This window comes from Pan troglodytes, chromosome 5 (genome assembly GCF_028858775.2).
Source record: "Pan troglodytes isolate AG18354 chromosome 5, NHGRI_mPanTro3-v2.0_pri, whole genome shotgun sequence".
Classification (NCBI taxonomy): domain Eukaryota; kingdom Metazoa; phylum Chordata; class Mammalia; order Primates; family Hominidae; genus Pan; species Pan troglodytes.
The window spans coordinates 8,772,710-8,795,722 of record NC_072403.2 but is presented as its reverse complement, the minus strand read 5'-3'; the positions used below and the strand labels follow the sequence as shown (position 1 = coordinate 8,795,722).

At 42.5% G+C, this 23,013-nt stretch overlaps 1 protein-coding gene across 3 annotated transcripts; it reads left to right on the top strand.

The window, feature by feature from the left end:
- Nucleotides 1-7,743: 7,743 nt before the first annotated feature.
- On the top strand, nucleotides 7,744-17,519 carry SERPINB1 (serpin family B member 1). 3 transcript variants are annotated; one of them, XM_003311015.7, is made up of 7 exons: nucleotides 7,744-7,987; nucleotides 9,218-9,393; nucleotides 11,127-11,264; nucleotides 11,813-11,930; nucleotides 13,563-13,705; nucleotides 13,790-13,957; nucleotides 15,792-17,519. In XM_003311015.7, the coding sequence occupies exons 2-7, from the start codon at nucleotides 9,226-9,228 to the stop codon at nucleotides 16,194-16,196; spliced, it is 1,140 nt and encodes a 379-aa protein (XP_003311063.1). In that variant the 5' UTR covers nucleotides 7,744-7,987; nucleotides 9,218-9,225; the 3' UTR covers nucleotides 16,197-17,519. The 3 variants fall into 3 exon arrangements, with proteins under 3 accessions (XP_003311063.1, XP_009448671.1, XP_009448673.1); XM_009450396.5 differs by having other exon boundaries at nucleotides 7,844-8,203; XM_009450398.5 differs by having other exon boundaries at nucleotides 7,939-8,596.
- The last annotated feature ends 5,494 nt before the right edge of the window (nucleotides 17,520-23,013 follow it).

The window sequence follows — 23,013 nt, the reverse complement described above, 5'->3', positions numbered from 1 at the left end:
TTTTTTGAGACGGAGTCTTACTCTATTGCCCAGGCTGGAGTGCAGGGGCATGATCTCAGCTCACTGCAACCTCTGCCTCCTGGGTTCAAGCGATTCTCCTGCTCCCAAGTAGCTGGGATTATAGGCGTGCACCACCACATCCAGCTAACTTTTTGTATTTTTAGTAGAGACGGGGTGGGGGCAGTCTCACCATGTTGGCCAACCTGGTCTCGAACTCCTGACCTCAGATGATCCACCTGCCTCGGCCTCCCAAAGTGCTGGGATTACAGGCGTGAGCCACTGCGCCTGGCCTCAGGTGTTTTAAAAAGCAGATGCCTCTGCCACTGCTTTGTCCCTTGAACCTGTCCAGAGTGCTGGGCTGTTGCGGGTTCCTTACAAAAATGTAGCCCAACTTGCTGAATTCATAGACGATTTAGAATTAAGAACAACATTTAGAACTTTGATGTTAACTCATGCATTCTTTGGTCCAAAGTAGAAATTTCCTCTTCACTATCCCTGAGCAGATTATCGAGTTGGCTTCGGTGACAAAAACGAGCATCGCGTTTCCATGGAGGGCTTCCCGTCTGTGTATGAGAAAGTTCTGGACATCACACTGCTTCCGACACATCCACATTAGTCCCCAGAGCCATGCAGAAGCAGCCTGCTGTCCATGACACAGTGCTCCATGCGACAGCACCTACACTTGTGGAAGGTTGACTAGGTGTTCCCCACCCAGGTGTGTTGGAACAAGCATTCTGGTCTCTTATCCAGTCTTACTGGTTGGTAAGTGTCTGTCGCGAATTGTACTGTGCGTCGCTAGTGGGTGGGCTAGAGGTTGTGGCTCCTGGGACGTGCTCTCATTTGCATTCAGCTTCCTGTTGCCATACCTGAAACACACTTTGGCAGCCTGAGCTCCAACAACCAGTTACTGCACGTGTACTACAGGCGAGGCAAATGCTCTTAACCACCTTCTGGACTGTATCTAGATTGATCCTAACATTTATAGACATTTCATTTAATCTACCCAAAAACCTTAGGAGATTGCCATCACTATCTCCAATCATAGATGATGCGGCTGGGTCTGTGAGGATATGAGAAATTCACCTCAAGGACCCAACCAGTAAGAGGCTGCACTGGGATTCAGACCCAGGTCCTCTTGCCACGAAAGCTTCCTTCCAATTTCCGTATCGTATTGTCCAGATCTACCTGATGGTTTTCTCTCATTTCGGAGTCTTATCCTCTGAATGAAGAAAATCCAATTCCTTCCGAAATTCCGCCACAGATTATCACCGTCATCTCCCTCTGACTATGGGTGGCACCCACATCTGAAAGCCATCTCTAAACAGGTCAGGCCAGAGTGTGGGGCATGGCCCCTACCCCCTTACTGGACGTGGCTGCTTATGCTTCTACCAGTGCTAAAACCTTCCTCGCCATATTGGTGAATATTGACTTTGTGGTCAGTTAAAATTTCAGATTTTTCTTCATGTGAAGTGCTACTAAAATAGGCCTCCCACTTCTGGCATTGGCAGAATTGATTTTTTTTTCATCTAAATTTAAAGCATCTATATCGTCATTATTACGTTTCTTCATACTGGTCTGGGATGACATTTCACCTAGTGGAGTTCTTTCAAATCTCGATTCTGTCAACCATGGCAATAGGCTTGTGCTATTTGAAAATTTCTTCTTTGTGGCCCTCTATGCTTCCATCAAAGTTGTTTGTGAGAGGGTGAGACAGGACCACACACAGGCAGAGCCCTGTGGCATACCTTGAGAGACCTCCCTCCCAAGTGAGCCACAGTTTTAGGTCATTTCTTTTTTTCTTTTTTTTTGAGACAGAGTCTCACTCTATTGCCCAGGCTGGAGTGCAGTGGCGCAGTCTCAGCTCTCTACAAACTCCACCTCCCAGGTTCCAGCGATTCTCCTGTCTCAGCCTCCCAACTAGCTGGGATTACAAGCATATGCCACCACCCCCAGGTAATTTTTGTATTTTTAGTAGAGACAGGGTTTTACCATGTTGGCCAGCCTGGTCTCGAACTCCTGACCTCAGATGAACCACCCGCCTCGCCCTCCCAAAGTGCTGGGATTACAGGCATGAGCCACCGCACCTGGCAATTTTAGGTCATTTTTATAGCCAGCTAACAATCCTTTTTTTTTTTTTGAGACGGAGTTTCATTCTTGTTGCCTAGGCTGGAGTGCAGTGGCGCGATCTTGGCTCACTGCAACCTCCGCCTCCCGGGTTCAAGCGACTCTCGAGCCTCAGCCTCCTGAGTAGCTGGGATTACAGGTGCACACCACCACGCCTGGCTAATTTTATATTTTTAGTAGAGACGGGGTTTCTCCATGTTGGCCAGGCTGGTCTCGAACTCCTGACCTCAGGTGATCCACCCGCCTCAGCTTCCCAAAGTGTTGGGATTATAGGCGTGGGCCACCGTGCCCGGCCAATCCTTTATTACAATATAAGCTTACTCTTGTTTATCTTGTCCTCAGAGTAATAATCGGAGGCTTCGGTGAACGCCTCTTTCTTCGTTCTGAATTCCCAGGCAAACTTTTTTGCACCATGATTATGCCATGCAGATCGTTTCTGTCATGTACTTTGCTTCCTGTATCTTGCTGTTTATACTGGGACCTGAATTCCTCTTGTTGGGGCTCCATTTTCATTCAAATTATAGTTATTCTATCCATGCAGTTTAGAGAGCTTTTTATTCTCCTTATCATTCATCAAGAAACTGAACTGAGCAATGTTGTATCATCTGTCCACATGGCTTGGTTTGTTCTGAGCTATAACCTTCATTCACTTATTCAGCAAAATTTCCTAAACAACTACTATATGCCAGGTGTTTTAGATACTGGGGATGCAGCAGTGAACAACTGGGTCAAAGCCTTATTCTCCTGATGTTATGTTCCACTGAAGGAGATAGGCAACCAGTTTCTGATGGTGACTGAGGCTACAAAGCAAACAGAAAGTAACTCGGGATGAGAACAGAAGCCAGGGAAGGTCTCAGGGAAGAGGTGGCATTGAGCCGAGACCAGAATTAGAAGAAGGGGTGAGTCATCTAGAAAGAGGCAATATCAGGGACAAAGACCTGAAAGAAAATGAGCCTTCTAAGGTGAGACACTGAAAGGAAGCTGGTGAAATGAGGGGGAAAGAAGGATGCGAGGTCAGAGGAAGTCCCCAGTGGACTGCTTACATGGATATTTGCAAGAGAAAATTAAATTATAGACATTCTAGCTACCCCAGTGAGGAGGACCAAGCTGGACTGAAAAGGAGAAATTACGTGATGTCCTGGCATTTATGTCTCAGCGGAAGCCAGTGATTTGTATTTTATAAATGATGGAATTCTGCCCTCTGGAGGATGAAGCTGTGTTACACAGCTGAAATTTTAATGCTAGGTTTCTTCCATTATTTGGCAGAAAATGAAAGGACTAAAAGAAACCCTGGCCAGGCGCGGTGGCTTGCTTGTAATCCCAGCACTTTGGGAGGCTGAGGCGGGCAGATTGCTTGAGGTCAGGAGTTCGAGACCAGCTTGGCCAATATCGTGAAACCCTGTCTCTACTAAAAATACAAAAAATTAGCTGGGCATGGTGATGCACACCTGTAGTCCTAACTACTCAGGAGGCTGAGGCAGGAGAATCGCTTGAACCTGGGAGGCGGAGGTTGCAGTGAGCAGAGTCAAGATCGTGCCACTGCACTCCAGTCCAGGTAACACAAAGAGACTCCGTCTCAAAAAGAAAAAGAAAAGAAAAGAAAAGAAGAAACCCTGAGAGATTATTTTATCTGTTTCTTTCATTTCAATCACGTAAGCTGCCTAAGATAGGAAAATGTAAATGATTTTAGACTTTCCTGGAAGCGTCTTGTTATCTGCAACCACTGTCCAGGGGCCAAAGTTATTCACTGTCATGAAATTAGTCTCACCCAAAATTCTCAGACTATTATAAGAAAACATTATCTGTAAAATGATTTTGTGTTATTTTTCTAGTTGTGTTTATAAGTTACAAATTAGTTTTTTGGTGTTTTTTGTTTTTTATTTTTGAGACAGGTTCTCACTTTGTCACTCAGGTTGGAGTGCAGTGGCGCGATCATAGCTCACTGCAGCCTCATGCAACTCCTGGGTTCAAGTGATCCTCTCACCTCAACCTCCCAAGTAGCTGGGACCACAGGTGTGTACCACCACACCCAGCTAATTTTTAAAGTTTTTTAGAGATAGGGTCTCCCTATGTTGCCCAGGCTGAAAAAATTATTTATTAAAAACAAATGTAATAATTATTTTCATATTTCTCCTTTGCTATAGTAAATACAGGCTATGGCACACAAAAATTGCTTTTTTTGAGTTTAAAATATTTCCAATTGCTGAACTGCTAGTGGATTACTATACATTTTATCTTTTGAGGATAAAATAAAATATATTACCTAAAATAAAATATATTACCTAAAATAAAATATATTATTTTATTTTACCTAAATAAAATAATAAAATAAAATATATTAGTACCTAAAATAAAATATATTACCCAGCGAGCACAACATGGAAATAATTTACCCACAAGAATTATATTTAACATATTTACAAAACGCTATTGTGAGACTTTTAATTTCACCATGCTGCAAGTTTATTAAAAGTGTCACAATTCACTTAATAGCAGTTTCTTAAACTGAACAAGAAAACAAGCTAATTCAAAATGACTTGAAGAGTGAAGAAAAAAATTCTCAAGATGCTTCTGAGAGTTCTGGGTGATCAGTAGCAGCTTGTTTGAAGAGCCAGAAAAAGTCTAAGTTCTACTTTCAGGAGCTGGAGGCAGGAGGAATAATTCAGGAATAATTCAAGGTGGAGGAGAATAAGGAAAAAAGCTTAGGAGACTGACACTTCTCCATATTATTGTTGGATGAGATGGGCTAGGAAGACTCGGGGGCAGTAATGTGGCCATGTCCACACATTTCTCCTAGACAAGAGGGATAAGAACAAGGCCGGCTTCTCAAGAAGAGCCCCTGTCTTAGTCTTTTCCTGCTGCTTTATCAAAACATCTTGTAAACACTAGACACCTATTTCTTACAGTTCTGGAGGCTGGGAAGTCCAAGGCTGGGAAGTTCGAGATCTGCAGGTGCAGACTCAGTGTCTGATGAGGGCATTTTCTTGTGGTGTTCTCATTTGGTGGGAAAGGCAGAAGGGACAAATGCTGTGTCCTCACCTGACAGAACAGATGTTATGGGCTGAATGTGTCTCCCCAAAATTCATATGTTGAAACTTTATCACCAATGTGATAGTATTAAGAGGTAGAGCCTTAAGAAGTGCTTAAGTCATGAGGGCAGAACCGTCATGGGTGGGATTTGGGCCCCTGAGGGAGTGCGTTCATCCCTTTCCATCCCTCCCACTGCCACGTGAAGATACAGTATATTTCCCCCTTGGATGCAGCAACAAGGTGCCATTTTGGAAGCAGAGAGCAGCCCACACCAGGCACCAAATATGTGGGTGCCTTATTCTTGGACTTCCCAGCCTCCAGAACTGTGAGCAATACATTTCTGTTTTTAATAAATTGCCCAATCACAGGTATTTATTTATAGCAGCACAAATGGACTATGACAGAAATTGATACTGAGAATGGGATGTTGCTATAACTAATACCTAAATATGTGGAAACAGCTTTGAAACTGAGTAATGGGTAGAGGCTGGAAGAATTTGGAGATGCATGCTGGAAAAAGCCTGTATAGACATGAACAGAGCTTTAAGGGAAATTAAGGGTGAGGGCTCAGAAGACAAGGAGAACTGTAGGGAGAGCCTAAATCATCTTAGAGATTAATTAAGTGGTCTGGTCTTGATCAGAATGCGGTTAGAAGTATAGATGGTAAAGACACTTTTGATGAGATCTTAAAAGGAAACTGGAGGAAAGGTCATCCTTGTTACACAGTGGCAATGAACTTGGCTGAATTGTGTATATGTCCTAGTGTTTTCTGAATGGCAGAACTTAAAGGCAATAAACTAGGATATTTGATGGAAGAAATCTCTGAGCAAAGCGTTGAGAGTGCAGCATGGCTTCTCTTGACTGCTTGTAGTAAAATGTGAGCAGAGAGAATGAATTAAAGACGAAGTTTATAATCAAGAGGGAAGCAGAGCTTAAAGTTTTGGAAAATTCTCAGCCTGGCCATGTAAAGAATGAAAAGGCATGTTTGGGAGGGAACACCAAGAGCGCTGCCAGGTTCACATTTGATAATGAGATGAGTATGTGTAGAAGGAAGCCAGATGCTATTTATCAAGACAATGGAAGAATGAACCCAAAGGCATTTCTGAGGTTACTGGTGCTGGATTCTCATCCCTGTCCCAGAGTGCCAGGACCCTGAGGGCAGAATAGTTTTAAGGGAGGACTCAGGACACCATGGAACCTTGGGGCTTGCTGCCTAGGGCTGCCTCAAGTCTCTGCCCCCCCACCCCCCACATTCTGGTGCAGCACTCTTTGGCCACCATCCCAGGTGTGGCTTATGCAGGCCCTTGTCAGGCCACCCTTCCTGTAAGCCTTGGCAGAGTCCACGTGATGCTAACTCTGCAGGTGCACAGAGTGCACGAACTGTGGAGACACAGCCACCTCCACCTAGATTTTGAAGGATGTGTTGGGGACCCTGGGGGCCCAGTCTGAGAATTGTCACTGAGGTGAGGCTGCTGCAGAAAACCCTCACTAGGGCAATGTTTAGTCGAGCAGTGGGATTGGGGCCACTGCAGAGAGCCCCAACTAGAGTAATATCTAGTGGAGCTGTGGGAACAGGGCTGTCCCTGAGAACCCAGAACTGTCCAGCCACCAGCATGCAAGTCTATCCTGGGAGAGCCTAGACCTCAACCTGTGAGAGCTGCTGCATGTGTTGCACCTGGCAAATCCATGGGAGTGGATCCCCTGGACCCTAGGGGACCCAGTCCCCACCCCCATGTGCTCGGAATGGGGGACACAGCATCAAAGAAGATTATTCTGAAGCCCCAAGATTTAATGCTGTTTGCCTTGTTGGGTTTGGACTTACTTGGGACCAGATACTCCTTTCTTCTTGCCTGCTTCTCCCTTTGGGAATGGGAATGTACGTCCTATGCCTGTCTCACCACTGTATTTTGAAGGCCTGTAACCTATTTGATTTCACGGGCTCATAGCTGGAGGGGAATTTCACTTAGGATGAATTGTACTTTGAATCTTATGCCTTTCTAATTTAGAAGATATTTAGGTGACACTTTGGACTTACATTTTAAAGTTGATACTGGAACTTTGGAGGCCACTGGGATACAATGCATGCATTTTGCATGTGAGAGGGGTATGAATTTGGAGGGCCGGGGCAGAATGCTATGCTTTGAATGTCTGTGTTCCCTGCAAAATTCATGCTGAAACAATCCTCAATGCAATACTAACAGGTGGTGCCTTTAGGAGGTGATTGGATTATGAGGGCACCTTCCTCATGAATGGGATTGGCCCCTTATACGAGAGACTTCACATGAGATTTGGCCCCTTTTGCCCTTCCACTTTCCACCATTGAGGACGCAGCAGCAAGCTGTCATCTTGGAAACACAGAGCAGGTGTTTGGAACTGGTTCTGTTTCATCTGATTCTGGGGGGCCCCTCTTTTTCCCTGTGCAAGATCCCCAAATTTGCTTCCTTCTCTCAAAGAAAGCTCCCAATATAGATGGGACTCAAAGGGAGTCATTTGCCCTCTAAGAGGTGTCACAATATGTCGTCTCAGTCATTCACACCTTAGTAAGAAAAAGCTTTTCAGGTCCTTGCCAGAGATTCGGGGAAAGGCTTTGAACTGAGAAAGGCGCCGCTCCCCTGAGGAGGGCGCTGCCCGGAAGCCACGCTCACTTCTGCTTGCACTTAGGCAACCTCGGGAGCTCGGACTCCTACGCAGTCACCGGGAAGGGCCGCCGCCCCGCCCGCGGCTGCTGGCCCGGGTGACACTTCCGCATGCTATAAGAGCAGCGGCCCTTGGTGCCTCCTTCCTGACCTCGCACCCAGCTCGGAGCCCGGAGCGTGCCTCGGCGGCCTATCGGGTAAGGCCGGGCCTCGGAGCGGTGGCGCGGGGGCGGGCTGCGGGGAGAGGCCAGGCTCCCTCGCTCAGCTTCCAGCCCAGCACCCACCACCCCCCAGGCTCAGGCCCATCAGACCCGCAGCTCCCTGCGCTCCGCCTCCCCGCCAGCTTCGCGCCCCCATCCCTTCCGGGCGCCCCGTCTGAGACAGAAGACCTCTGATCCCCCGCCCCCGCCTGGGTACAGGCCGGGCCAGCCTGCGAGGGAGGGAGGGAGGGAGGGAGGGAGGAAGGACGACAGATGCAGGCGGAAGGCAAGACTGAAACCTGAGATCAGAATGTTGTCCCTTCTCCCTGAATTCCCTTCCCCCCAGAGCTGTTTGTGACAGTTTCCAGGCAGCCCAGGGCCAAGCCGCGGCTCCTATCTGCAGCTGCAGGGAGAGAGAGGAGGAACCCCGTGCGATTCTAGAGACGATTTCACGACAAGGAGAAATCAGCTCTGTGCTTACATGCCGAGCAGCCAGCACAGTTCTTCTTTGCCTGTCCTCGGGGGAAATCAGGGCTCTGAGAGTGGAGATCGAGATGGGCTAGTGGGTGGCGGATGGGACGCTGCACCGCCAGACCCTGGACTGTGGTGGGTTTCCAAACTGGCACATCCTACACCGGCTCTGAGACTGTGGGCACTGGACCTCATACCTTTTGAACCTCAAAAATAAGGAAGAATTATATTATTATAATAATTACAGTGATACCTTTGCTGGAGTTTTAATGCATAGTAGGTAGCTGAGTCTCTGATAGAAGGCTCTTAGTTCAGGTGAAGGTAGGCAATGGATTCATTGCCCAATGAATCAGAGACTTGAATCAAAGGCTCAGAAGCACGTGCGCTCCCACACATAGGTTGGGAGGACCCAGGGCTGGGTGGATCCTCCCACCCCGCTAAAGCTGGGGTGGCTGGGGCCTGCCTGACCCCCACCCCACCCCCAGACTCACCTGTCTGCAAGGTCAGAGCCCTTTAGGGCACCCTGGGTGCCCTAAAATCCCCTGTAACTGCGGAGTCCTTGGCCAGAATAGTTCCACATTTGTGGGCCTGGGAAAGTGTTCTTGCCCTGCTGGAATAAAAAAGCGGGGAGAAAGTACAAGATCCAGGATGCCTCAGGGCGGTTGGCAGAAATTGAGGAAGCTTCTGGAGAAATAGTGCTGCCTAATCTGCTGGCGTGGGCAGTGGGCACCATGGGGACCCTGTTCTGTGTTGCAGTTTTCACCATGGAGCAGCTGAGCTCAGCAAACACCCGCTTCGCCTTGGACCTGTTCCTGGCGTTGAGTGAGAACAACCCGGCTGGAAACATCTTCATCTCTCCCTTCAGCATTTCATCTGCTATGGCCATGGTTTTTCTGGGGACCAGAGGTAACACGGCAGCACAGCTGTCCAAGGTCAGCAGAAACAAAAAAAGGGGTCTGCTTTCCTCCCATCTCCCTACGAATGGACAGTCTGCATGGAAAGGTTGTGCCTTTGAGCTCTTACCTTGTGTTTTCAGAACTGTATTTTTATGAGATCAGACTTTCAGAAAAGTCACACTTGTATGCAGGCTTTCATTCATCATCAGGTTTTTCCTAAGTACCTACCACGTACCAGGAACTGTTTTTCGTATTGCTGAGGAGACAGCAGTGAGCAAAGCTGACAAAAATCCCTGCAGGGCGAGGCTTCTGTTCCAGTGGATGAATCTGACAGCTTTCCCGAAAGGCATGCTACATCCTCCTGAGCTAGCAGCTTCCAGTTTTTGCTTTGCATATGATGATATGCAACTCATAAATATTGCCTGTTACATAACACTACTTTCAAGCATAATGAGAGGAATAAGACATAGGGAATGCATTATAGTGGAGATAGTGGCATTGCTTTTTTGCAAGGAAAAGAGAAAAAGTGACCCTGTGGTTCTGTAGTCCCAGGGTGCTGAGCATGGCTCAGTGGGCTGTGGCATAGCATGCCCTGCAGGGGAGGTGAGGGGGGAGACCCGGCAGCTTCAGGAGCAGGACCCAGCCCTTGGCGATGTGACAGGTCACTCTCATGCCCAGCCTTCCTTCTTGTCCATAATGGACATGGAGGGGACTTCTGTGCTTGGTACTCTTTAATTCTGAGAAGAGAACTCTAGCTCTCTCTCTCTAAGCTCAGCAGAAAGGAGTGGTAAAAGTGGAGGCTCTTCTAACATACCTGCCGCAAATGACACTGCACCTGTTCCTTGGCAAGGTGCAGCCTGGGATTCAAGTTCAAGGGGCTGCGAAACTTCTATTACTCATCGCTTTAGATATGAAAGCATTTTAAATGTTTTTTTAAAATCCATTAAAAAAAAAAAAACCTCTGTTACTAATTGTTAGTTGCTTCTTGCAGGGTTATATCAGTTCCTAGCTTGAGGCTTTCCAGGGACTTTAAAACCTCAGCAAAGAATAGTTTTAAGGACTCCTCCCCCATTTCCATTAAAGCAGATGGAGCATAGGCACAGTGCAAACATTCCGTATCTCGGTGAGTAACGTGGACTTCGTACCCTATGCAATTTTGTTCTTTGTGTCTTAATCATAAAGGAACCAGCCTAGGTCTCATAAAACCACAAAGGGCCTCTTGATTTGTAACTGATACATGGGGAATTAAACTTTTCCCAGAATGTTAAGTTTAAGGAAGTTATTTTAAAATAAGTGAGTTACTGATGTTAATAGGGTAATAAAATTTTAAAAGCCTCAGTCTGTACTATCTTTGTGGTTCTGAATAGAGGATGAATCCTATTTTTACTGCTTATTTCTGAGAACTTTCAGTAAAATTATATTTGATACAGAATATAAATATGAACATACCATTTATTATTTTCTTTGGAAAAGGCAGACATATATAAATATTTAGTATCTTAACCACCCACATTTGTGGAACTGCAAGTATAACAAGGAGTGATGTAAAAGCAATGTGTAAAGTTGTAATCATTCTGTCTCACAAAGCCATAAATTTTGGATTTCCTATTGTTTGTTCTGCAATGACAAATTAATAAAGTATTGGGTTTGGGATCATCAATAATTAGTAATAAAAACACATTAATTTAATGTGATAGAAGGAAACACCAAGGAATCACTTAATAGTTTCTAAATAAATGGTTGTAGAAAGAAGATTTTCTTTATTTTAGACTTTTCATTTCAACACGGTTGAAGAGGTTCATTCAAGATTCCAGAGTCTGAATGCTGATATCAACAAACGTGGAGCGTCTTATATTCTGAAACTTGCTAATAGATTATATGGAGAGAAAACTTACAATTTCCTTCCTGTAAGTACTTTGCCCTTCACATTCTAAAACCCCACTAGACAGTGCAGATATTTTCCAGCACAGTCAAGTCATGGAGGTCAGTTTTAATATTTGTAAACTTTCAGAAAAACAATACAGAAGGCAAACATGGCAAAAACAATATGGAAGGCAAACACGACAGAATGCAAACTTTAATTGACATGGTGATTTTGTGTTACAGTCTTTTTAGTGAAAAGATAGCTCTTGGAGGTTTTACTGAAGCAAGAGTACAATCAGTGTTTGTGAAATCTTAGTCAAAGTTCAGAAAAAGTGGTAATTTCTATATAACAACAACAGTATAAGGGTTAGGCTTACCACTACTGGAATGCACAGTTAAAAGTGGCTAAGATCGTAAATTTAATGTTAAATGATTTTTACTACTATAAGAAAAACTATAAGAGTTAGAAATTTTGTGTTACATGGAATTGTAGCCTTTTAGGACAATTTCTGTTGCTTTTTGGGATTTTAGAAAACAATTTCTATATGTAGTAGGAGTTATATATATATTTCCTTTTTCTTTTTTTTAATAGGAGTTCTTGGCTTCGACTCAGAAAACATATGGTGCTGACCTGGCCAGTGTGGATTTTCAGCATGCCTCTGAAGATGCAAGGAAGACCATAAACCAGTGGGTCAAAGGACAGACAGAAGGTGAGAGCCTGGGCAGAATGGAATCATTATGCGCTGGTCATGTCATTCGTTTCCTCAGTCCGCCTTCCCCACCTGCAGTTATTCCCTCCCCAGCTCCCACAGTCCTGGCGCACATCATGGTTACAGTCAGAGGACGCTGCCGGTGCGTGAAGTCTGCACTGCACGTTGCTGGACAGCTCTCACATGTTCGAAGTTCACCAGAGTGGAAACTTAAACATGATTTAACTCAAGCAGCTAAATCCTTTTTTCTCATCAGCTCCCCAAAACTTTTAAAGTTGCATTTCAAAGTTAAAACCAACATTGGCAGGCGCGGTGGCTCATGCCTGTAATCCCAGCACTTTGGGAGCCCAAGGCGGGCGGATCATTTGAGGTCAGGAGTTCAAGACCAGCTTGGCCAACATGATGAAACCCTGTCTCTACTAAAAATACAAAAAATTTAGCCAGGTGTGGTAGCACACACCTGTAATCCCAGCTACTCTGGAGGCTGAGGCAGGAGAATCTCCTGAACACAGGAGGTAAAGGTTACAGTGAGCCGAGATCATGCCACTGTACTCCAGCCTAGGCAACAGAGCGAGACTCCGTCATAAAAAAAATAATAAAAATAATAAAAAATAAAAAATAAAGTTAAAACCAACACTGAATACAGCAAAAAAGGAATTAAAATTTTGAGGAGAATTCAGCCTGCCAAAAATTACCTAATACTCATATGGAAAGAAATGTCCTGGAATTTCATGGAAATACCTGAAATCAATATTCACAAACTACTGTGGTTGTAAATTTTTTGCCAACATTTTGTCCAGTAAAAAAGTTGTGGTAGGTGGGGACTGACTTGCTCTTAGGGTGCAATTTATTTCTTTACTACATCTCTCTTCTTACATAGCCCTGTATTAGTCAACCCACTCCAGAAGACCTGTCTTCCATTATGGGAATTGTTCCCAGCCATACTTATGGTCACGAAGGTGACCTTTATTTCCATGGAGTATGTTCTGCTGGTTTTTTTGGTTTGTTTGTTTTTTGTTTTTGTTTTTAAGAGACAGAGTCTTGCTCTGTCGCCCAGGCTTGAGTGCAGTGGTGCGATCGTGGCTCACTGCAGCCTTGACCTCCTGGGCTCAAGGAATCTTCTCATCTCCACCTCCCAAAGCACTGGGACTGCAGGTGTGCGCCACCATGCTTGGTCTTGTTCTGCCTTTTGGATATTGTTTAAATCTTTTTTTGTAAGAGTAGGCATCTACTCAGCGATTTGAAGAAGTGATTTACTGATGACTAAAGATATCTTCATTAAGAATTTTTTTTTTCTAAAAAAGAATGGTTGTTACAAAATAAGGCTCATTGTTTATCATACAGTCCAGAAAAGGAGAATTTTCCTGTCTTTTGTCTTTCGGCACATTTGACTTGTTTAAAATGTCAGGTCCCTGTGGGAAGTTTGTGTGTCATCCTGGTCTGCCCCACAGGTTGTTATACTTAAAGTAGAGACATGTTAGTGAGTAAGGCTTTCCTAAGTTAATATCTTGTTAAATGAAAATTAAGTAGAAATTATATATTTGAATTGCATTTCCATGCTAATATATTGTCAGTTCAAATTTGGAATTCTGATTTGGATTTTTTTTACGCTAACTTGATTTTTTTTTTTAGGAAAAATTCCGGAACTGTTGGCTCCGGGCATGGTTGATAACATGACCAAACTTGTGCTAGTAAATGCCATCTATTTCAAGGGAAACTGGAAGGATAAATTCATGAAAGAAGCCACGACGGATGCACCATTCAGATTGAATAAGGTGAGGTGAGGTAACTGTACAGAGTCATGCATTGCTCTAAAAGAATGCAGAGAATAATTTCAGTGATTTTTTAAAACTGTTCAGAAAGACAGAAAAACTGTGAAAATGATGTATCAGAAGAAAAAATTTGCATATGGCTACATCGAGGACCTTAAGTGCCGTGTGCTGGAACTGCCTTACCAAGGCGAGGAGCTCAGCATGGTCATCCTGCTGCCGGATGACATTGAGGACGAGTCCACGGGCCTGAAGAAGGTATGGCTCCTGGGCTTCATGCTTTGTGGTTCCTCTTGCATGTGTGTGTCGCATGGTAGGTAGGTGCTTGTTAAGTGTTCACTGATGGTGCATTTTCCAGTAGTTTGTCATTCCTTTGTAAATGTAGCCCATCAACACTTACTACACTAAAGCCCAGAGTTAATTTTTTTTTCAATTTACTTATAGAGACAAGGTCTCACTATGTTGTCTAGGCTGGTCTTGACCTCCTGACTTCCAGCAATCCTCCTGCCTCAGCCTCCTGAGTAGCTGGGACTATAGCTGTGAGCCACTGTGCCCGGCTAACGTTTCATTTTTCAAGAAAGATGGCCAGCTACTTTCAGTGGACACTTGTGATAGGGTCATTAAAGATCTATACTAAATATAATACTGGTTAGTGGCAGCTCATGGAAAGGCTCTTGAATTCGCTTTAGAGGAAATTACAGTAAGATGAGGATTGTTTTACTGAGGAAAAAGATTGAAAAGCCCCAAATAGTGTAGCATATATCTTCATCACATACTATAAAATTCTATTATTACACTGTTCGTTCTCATCACAATTCATATAGATAGTGAATTAAATTTTCAATGGGTACAAGACAGAAAAAGCCTCATGTGACATGTTAGGCCTATTTACTAGTATGATCTTTGCATGAGGTTTCCATTATATGTAGGGACTCTAGCCTGCTCTGTGCTCTCCGTCTCCTCCCTATCCACCTATTCATCATCCTTGCTATCAGGAAGGGGGTCTAATGTTAATCATTTGCATGTACAGACTTTTAATACATTGTATAAAAATCAATGTGGCCTTTCTTTTGGTTGTATTTTTGCATTAGTTTTTTTTCTGATTGTAAAGTGAAAATCTCTAGCCTCTTAAAAGGAATTATCAGCACCATTAGAAGAAGTAGAGTGATGGTTCTATTCCAGTCCAATAGCTATAACAATAGTAATGATAATAGCTGACATTTATGTAGCACTATGGGCCAAGCACTTTATATACATCATTTCATTTAATGCTCTCAACAATCTATAAGGTAGATATAAGTAATGTCCACATCACATTTCAGATGAGGAACTAGCTCCAGTGCATAATCTGCCTTTAAAATTTTTACCTAGGAGCTAAAGTTATTAGATATTACTTCAGCTTCAGTGGGATTCAGACTAAATAGAAGAAATATTTTAAATTTCTTCTAGCACTACTCAACCTGGAAGTAATAGCAGCTGTCATGACCTATCACAGTAATCCATTGTGGTAGGGGTTTAGTAAACCCTGGATGAATGGATGGATGGATGAATGGGTAGATGGATGGGTGGATGGGTGGATGAGTAAATGGGTGGATGGATGATAGATAGGTGGATAGATTGTTGGGTGGGTGGGTGGGTGGATAGGTGAATGGATGGATGGATGGGTGGATGGGTAGATGGATGATGAATAGGTGGATAGATGGTTGGATGGGTGGGTGGGTAGATAGGTGAATAAATGGATGGATGGATGGGTGGCTGTGTTGCTGGGTAGCTGGGTGGATGGATGGATGGATGGATGGATGGATGGATGAGTGGACGAATGGGTGGATGGATGGGTGGATGGGTGGGTGAGTGGATGATGGACCCAATGTACAAATCCCTTGAACCTTTGATGACTTGGAACACCACCTCTGCCCTATTTCATCAATTGCCATAACGAAATAAAATGCTCCAAATGGAATCTGTTTTGGCACAAAACATGAAGGAAACTAACTAGCAACTGATATTATGGGTCCATTGATTCAATAATACTTTATTGCCTTACTTATGTAAAATTGATATCACTTCCTCTTTCGCCTCATTTCAATTGCAGATTGAGGAACAGTTGACTTTGGAAAAGTTGCATGAGTGGACTAAACCTGAGAATCTCGATTTCGTTGAAGTTAATGTCAGCTTGCCCAGGTTCAAACTGGAAGAGAGTTACACTCTCAACTCCGACCTCGCCCGCCTAGGTGTGCAGGATCTCTTTAACAGTAGCAGGGCTGATCTGTCTGGCATGTCAGGAGCCAGAGATATTTTTATATCAAAAATTGTCCACAAGTCATTTGTGGAAGTGAATGAAGAGGGAACAGAGGCGGCAGCTGCCACAGCAGGCATCGCCACTTTCTGCATGTTGATGCCCGAAGAAAATTTCACTGCCGACCATCCATTTCTTTTCTTTATTCGGCATAATTCCTCAGGTAGCATCCTATTCTTGGGCAGATTTTCTTCCCCTTAGAAGAAAGAGACTGTAGCAATACAAAAATCAAGCTTAGTGCTTTATTACCTGAGTTTTTAATAGAGCCAATATGTCTTATATCTTTACCAATAAAACCACTGTCCAGAAACAAGTCTTTCATTTTCTTTGTAAGTTTGGCTCTGTTGGCTGTTTACACCCATGAATTTTGGCATGGGTATCTATTTTTCTTTTTTACATTGAAAAAATCCAGTGGTTGCTTTTGAATGCATCAAGTAAAGAAGAAGAAAACAATACATCAGATGCGTAGATTCTTGACCATGTAGTTATCTATAAAATTGCTATATCCTCCTGATAGCCATGGGAAAACATGATAAGATGGTCACTTATTTTGCAGTTAGAATTTTGGAAGCCGCAAAATAGACAGACACCCTGACTGTTGAAGGGAGGTTTAAAAACAGATATTCAATTGAAATGTAAGAGAGCACCCCAATTGAGAGCCCAGGTTACGAAGACAAGCTTGCCTCGCCTGACTTTTCTGTCCCTTGTTCTGCAGGATTAGTATTCTGTTACAGACCTCTAGTTTTTAGACTCTTCAATTAAAGGGCCAATGGTTATAACCTGCATTCCCTTTTTTGTTCTTCTTTATGTATAATATATAGTTCATGTGGCACTGCATGAAATCAAGAAGTGGGTGTCTTAGGATAAAAGATACCAACAGTCTACAAAAATAACCATGTAGTAAGATAAACTGCTGAACAAAGGTTTTACTGTTAGCCACCTTCTCATGTGTTTTCTTTTCTCTTTTTCTTTTTCTTTCTTTCTTTCTTTCTTTTTTTTTTTTTTTTGAGACAGAGTCTTGCTCTGTTACCCAGGCTGGAGTGCAGTGGCACGATCTCAGCTCACCGCAACCTCTGCCTCCTGGGTTCAAGTGATTCTCTTGCTTCAGCCTCCTGAGTAGCTGGGATTATAGGCATGCACCACTAGGTCTGGCTAATTTTTGTATTTTTAGTAGAGATGGGGTTTTTCCATGTTGGCCAGGCTGGTCCCGAACTCCTGACCTCAGGTGATCCGCACACCTCAGCCTCCCAAAGTGCTGGGATTACAGGCATGAGCTACCATGCCTGGCCTTCTCATGTGTTTTCTGATGAAGGCTCTTGACTTCCTTCATCCATACATGTTGTTATGCCACTAAGATGGCATTGTGCAAGGCTGTGTGGGGAGATGGGGTGGGGGCTCTTGGACTAATATAAAACTTTGTCAAATGTAGTTCTTTGAATGGAGCTTGAAACGCCGCATGTTCTTGCTCCCACAAGGATAGTGGGCATCATGAATTAATAAAACGTCCTAGGATTCTGCAAGCCAGACTGGTCTCAGGCCTCTTCTTATTGCCCCCTATCCCTAGACAAGTTAAGACTACAAGTGGGGATTATTGGCCTTACAACATTGTTGGTAGAGAGGAATTCCACATGTTAACAACAAAATTTTAGCAACTCTTTTGCCAACAAACTTTCTTTTCCCCCCCTTTCTTAAAATACTTACCATATTCTAGGTTTTCTCACTCTCAGGAAAAACTCTGCCTTCTGTAAGTCTTCTCTTTTGGTTCCTCATCCTAAAATCCACTCTGATTTGGAGTAAATCATGTTAATTGTGTAGAAACTGAATTGTAGGGGCCCAAGTGAGCCCGCTCAAATTATATATGAGGGAACAGGCCTATAGACTATAAGTAAATTGTTGAAGGTCAAAACAATTGGTGAGTTCCAGGGCAGAGACTAGAATCCAATTCGTATTTTATGTGGAGAGCATCTAATTTATGTAATGGTGAAATAGTTACCTCAGGCCTCTGAAGTCAATTAAAAATCAAACAAATAAAACAAGCATCAGCCCAAAGGCAAGGGAGGGCTAATCTGAACATAAAGAATTATTGGGCCAAGATCCAGAACAAATTGGAAATTCAGAAAAGTGAATCTGGAAATTGGGGCCACTTCTGCCCCAGGGCCATCTGCCAGTCCAGAAGAGGGAAATGAGAAGTGGTAGACAGAGTTTGAGCCTGTCAAGAGTGGGGGCCCCATGATACTGCCTCTGCTTTTGTTTGGCATCCTAAGAGCTATGCCCTATGAGTATGACAGAGTCAGCTCAGAATGCAGCCCTGCTATAAGTCATTGGACAGCCCAGAACTTTCCAATCCCTAGAAGTAGATTATTTTCATCCTGATTTGCTGCTACCCAGGGGCACATTGCAGAAGCAAACAAAAATCATATTTTGGGGAACATTACCCATAAACCTCAAATCATGTTTATCATCAGCTTTTATAATATGATATCCGGCACATAATCAAAGATAACTGGACAGTTGAGGAGCCGTGACAATGTAAACTAAAACCAGCACAAAAGATAGACAATAGAAACGCCAGTACAGGGGCTCCAAATATTAGAATTGTCACACACAAACTAGAAAAGAACACTGTTTTCTATGATCAAGATGATTAAAGACCAGGTTTAACATTTCAGCGGATAATTGGACACTTAAAAGAGACACTGCATATTTGAATCAAAATAAGACAGAAATTCCAGCGCTCAAAAATACAATAATAAATGAACTCAATAGATAAGATTTAACAAAAAATTAGACGGCTAAAGAGAGAATTTGTGAATTTTAAAATTCAAAGAAATTTTTCATAGTTTCTCCCAGGAAGACTAATATGATAAATAAAACCTCAAAAGGCAAAAGAATGGAAAATGCAAAAGGGACGATAAGAGACTCAAGGTAGTCAATAAGAAGATGCTTAATGGGAGAAGAGAAATTATAGAGCAGAATCATATTATATTTATTTACTTATTATTAATTATTAATTTTTAGAGACAGGATCTCACTTTGTTTCTCGGGCTGGAGTGCAGTGGCACAATCATGGCTCACTGCAGCCTTGAACTCCTGGGCTCAAGTGATCCTCTCACTTCAGCCTCCCAAGTAGCTGGGACCACAGGAGTGTGTCACCACACCTGACTAATTTTTAATTTATTTTTTCCAGTGACAGGATCTCGCCATCTTGCTCAGGCTGGTGTCTAATCCTGGCCTCAAGTGATCCTCCCACTTTGGCCGCCCAAAGTGCTGGGATTACAGGCATGAGCCACCACACCTGGCATCAGAATCATATTTTAAAATCTAACATTCAAATGTTTATACTAAAACAGATAAAGAATGTCAATTCACAGAGTTTGGAAACCCTACTCAAACCCCAAGTAGGAAAATACAAAGAAATCCATCTCCAGACATATCCTAGTTAAACTGCACTCATCCAAAGACTAAGGGAAAAATCATAAAATGAAAGCAACAGAAGAAAAGGCCAAAGTACCTTTAAAGAGGCAGCGATTACAATGTCAACACATATGTCAACAGAAATAATAAAAGCCAGAAAAACCATAGGATGATTCTCTCAATATGTTGGAAAAAACAAAATCTAAATACCTGGCCAACCTAGAATTATTGTATGCCCAGGAAGAACATCCTTCAAGATATTTTCAGACAAAAACTGAGAAAGTTCACCATCAGCAGACTTCCCCTGAGAAAAAGCGTAAAGGAGATTCTTTATGCACAGGAAATGTCAGAGTTGTAACAACAACAAAAAAAGAGCAAGAAAAATTGGTAAATATAATAAGTTTAAATGAATATTGACCATATAAAACAGAAATGATGTCTACAAAGTTTCAAATATATCCAGAATTAAAATAAATGATAACAGAAGTTGGGGAGGGAAATGGAGTCAAAAGTTCTAAGGTCCTTGCATTGTCTGGGAAGGGAATAAAGTACAATTACAATTACATTAGAGGTTGATAAAGAATGACAAAGAATACCATCATCAGTCTGAAAGAAGAATAGAAAGATGAGAAAGTGATACATAGAGTAGGCATGACAACTAGCAAGATGGTATATTAGACTCTAAATAAAATGTACATTGAGTAAATGTCCCCATTCCAGTTAAACGACAAAGATGGTCAACCTGGATTAAGAAAAATACTATATGCTAGTTAGAGGAAATAGATATAAAACATAAGACTAGGGAGAATTTGAAAAGAAAAGAATAGAAAAAGATATATCATGCAAATACTAACCATAAAAGTAAGCGTAGCTATAACGGCATTAGGGATAATGTCTACAGAGTCTCATATATATAATTAAATTAAAATTAAATAAATGATAAATTAAAATAAATGATATTAAAATAATTGGTAACATAGAAGTTGGGGAAGGAAATGGAGTTAAAAGTCCTAAAGTCCTTGCATTGTCTGGGAAGAGAATAAAGTACAATTACAATTACATATTTCCTATTCCTATTCCAGAGATAAGGACAGACACTTCATAACAACAACAAAAAGTTTCAACTCACTGGGAAAATATAACAATTCTAAACTTGTATACATCCAACAACATGCCCTCAAAATGAAACAACAAAAATAGAAAGAAATTAAAGGAGAAATTGGTCTGCAATTTGAGAACAAGACAAGGATGTGCTATCACCACTTAATAATTTAGTGAAGATCCCAGCTGATATACTAACTCAAGAAAAAAATAAATAAAATATATAATGATTTGAAAGAAAGAACAAACCTCACAATATTTCAGATTATTTTTATAGAAAATCTAAATTATTAGAATTTAAGTAAGTTAAGTAAGGTTGCTGGTTATAAGTTTAATTTGTAAAGCTAGTTTGTATTTCTAGGTAACATATGCAGTTTAAAAACTTTTAATACCATTTATAAGGACATCAAAAAATACTTTAGTGCCTAGGAATGAATCCAACAAGTTGTTCAGGATTCTATACAGAAAACTATAAATGTTATTGAGAGTAAATGAAAGAGATCTGAAAAAATGAAGAGCTATGCCGTAGTTATGATGCAGTACTTTAAATATGTCAATTGGGCTGGGCATGGTGGTTCACGCCTGTAACCCCAGCACTTTGGGAGGCTGAGGGGGGAGGATCACTTGAGCCCAGGAGATCTAGATCAGCCTGGGCAGAAGACTTCGTCTCTACTAAAAACAAAAACAAAAAAATTAGCCAGGCATGGTGACACGTGCCCATCCCCACTCCTTTGGAGGCTGAGGCAGGAGGATCACTTGAGCCTAGGAGTTTCAGCCTGCAGTGAGCTATGGTCACACTACTGCACCACTCTAGCCTGGGTGACAGAGCAAGACTCTGTCAAAAAAAAAAAAAAAAAGCCAATTGGTCTATAGAATCAATGCAATCCCAATAAAAAATGCAATAATTATTTTTGTTTGGTTTCGTCTTCTTTTCGGTGAAATATGGCAAGTGGTTCTTTTTTTTTTTTCTTTTTTTTTTTTTTTTTTTTGAGACAGAGTCTCGCTCTGTCACCAGGGCTGGAGTGCAGTGGCATGATCTCTGCTCACTGCAACCTCCGCCTCCTGGGTTCAAGTGATTCTCCTGCCTCAGCCTCCCAAGTAGCTGGGATTACAAGTGCACGCCACTATGCCTGGCTAATTTTTGTATTTTTAGTAGAGATGGGGTTTCACCATGTTGGTCAGGCTGGTCTCGAACACCTGACCTCGTGATCCGCCCACCTTAGCCTCCCAAAGTGCTGGGATTACAGGCGTGGGCCACCGCACCTGGCCAAGTTGTTCTAATGGTTATATAAATATGTAAAAGCCAAAACCACCCAAGACAATCTGGAAGAAGAATTAGTAAGAGGATGGACTTAATTGAATCAAGACTTATTCTAAAGCTGCAGAAAATAAGATAAAGCAGTTTTGGTGCAAGTATGACCAGAAACGGACTAGAACAGAGAGGCTAGAAATAGCCTCCCACGATGAACCCAGCTTCATGACGAGTAGGACCGTTGTCCCAGTGTACCCCAAACAGCCTGTTTACACCTCTGGTCCTAATGTAATTAGTACTTTTGTATCTTTTATCTTTTACTCTCAAAATTTAATCCACTTGGATAATAAATCCTATCGTCATTATACTTATGACAATTGCAGCATTTCGGGGTCGAGAATTAATGGGGAAATTTTTCAATAATTTGTCTGGGACATTTAGGAACCCATAAAAAAAAAATTTAAAGTTGATTCCTGCCTTACAACCTACAGGAACATTGATACCAGATGGACTGTAGACTTAACTGTGAACGAAAAACAATAAAGCTTTCAGGAGATAATAGAAGCATCTATCTTCATGAACTTGTGGAGAGAGATTTCTTAAGAAGACGCACACACATGTTTTGTTACATTTAGTCCGAGGCATATGGACTTTTTTGATGCTAAATTGGACCAAATGAAAATTAAGAACTTTAGTTCTGCAAAACATAGCACTGAGGAGTGAAATGGTGAGCCTCAGGGGTAGTTTACGTAGGCCAATACCCTAAGAAGCTGTAACATCTAGCTAGGCTCTGAGAGTTTCCATTGGCAGCATTCCAATTCTAGAGCTTTTCCCACTTCACTCTGTGATCTCCCAAGCTGCCGATTAAAAAAAAAAGTAGTGAAGGCAGCCAGAGAGAGCTCTATGTAGTCACAACTTTGGAGAACTGGCTTCCAAATATCTTCCGAGTTTTTAATATTTCAGAAACACTGCCTTAGGTGACCCAAAGGAAGTGGGGGCCAATTCTAAGGTGGGAGAGCAGGGCGATCTGGTTGAGTGTTATAAAATCTGGGTGCTTTTATTTATTTATTTTTATTTCATTTATTACATTATTTTATTTTATTTATTTATTTACTTGAGATGGAGTCTCACTCTGTCTCCCAGGCCGGAGTACAGTGGTGCAATCTCGGCTCACTGCAACCTCCATCTCCTGGGTTCAAGCAATTCTCCTGCCTCAGACTCCAGAGCAGCTGGGATTATAGGCGCCTGCCA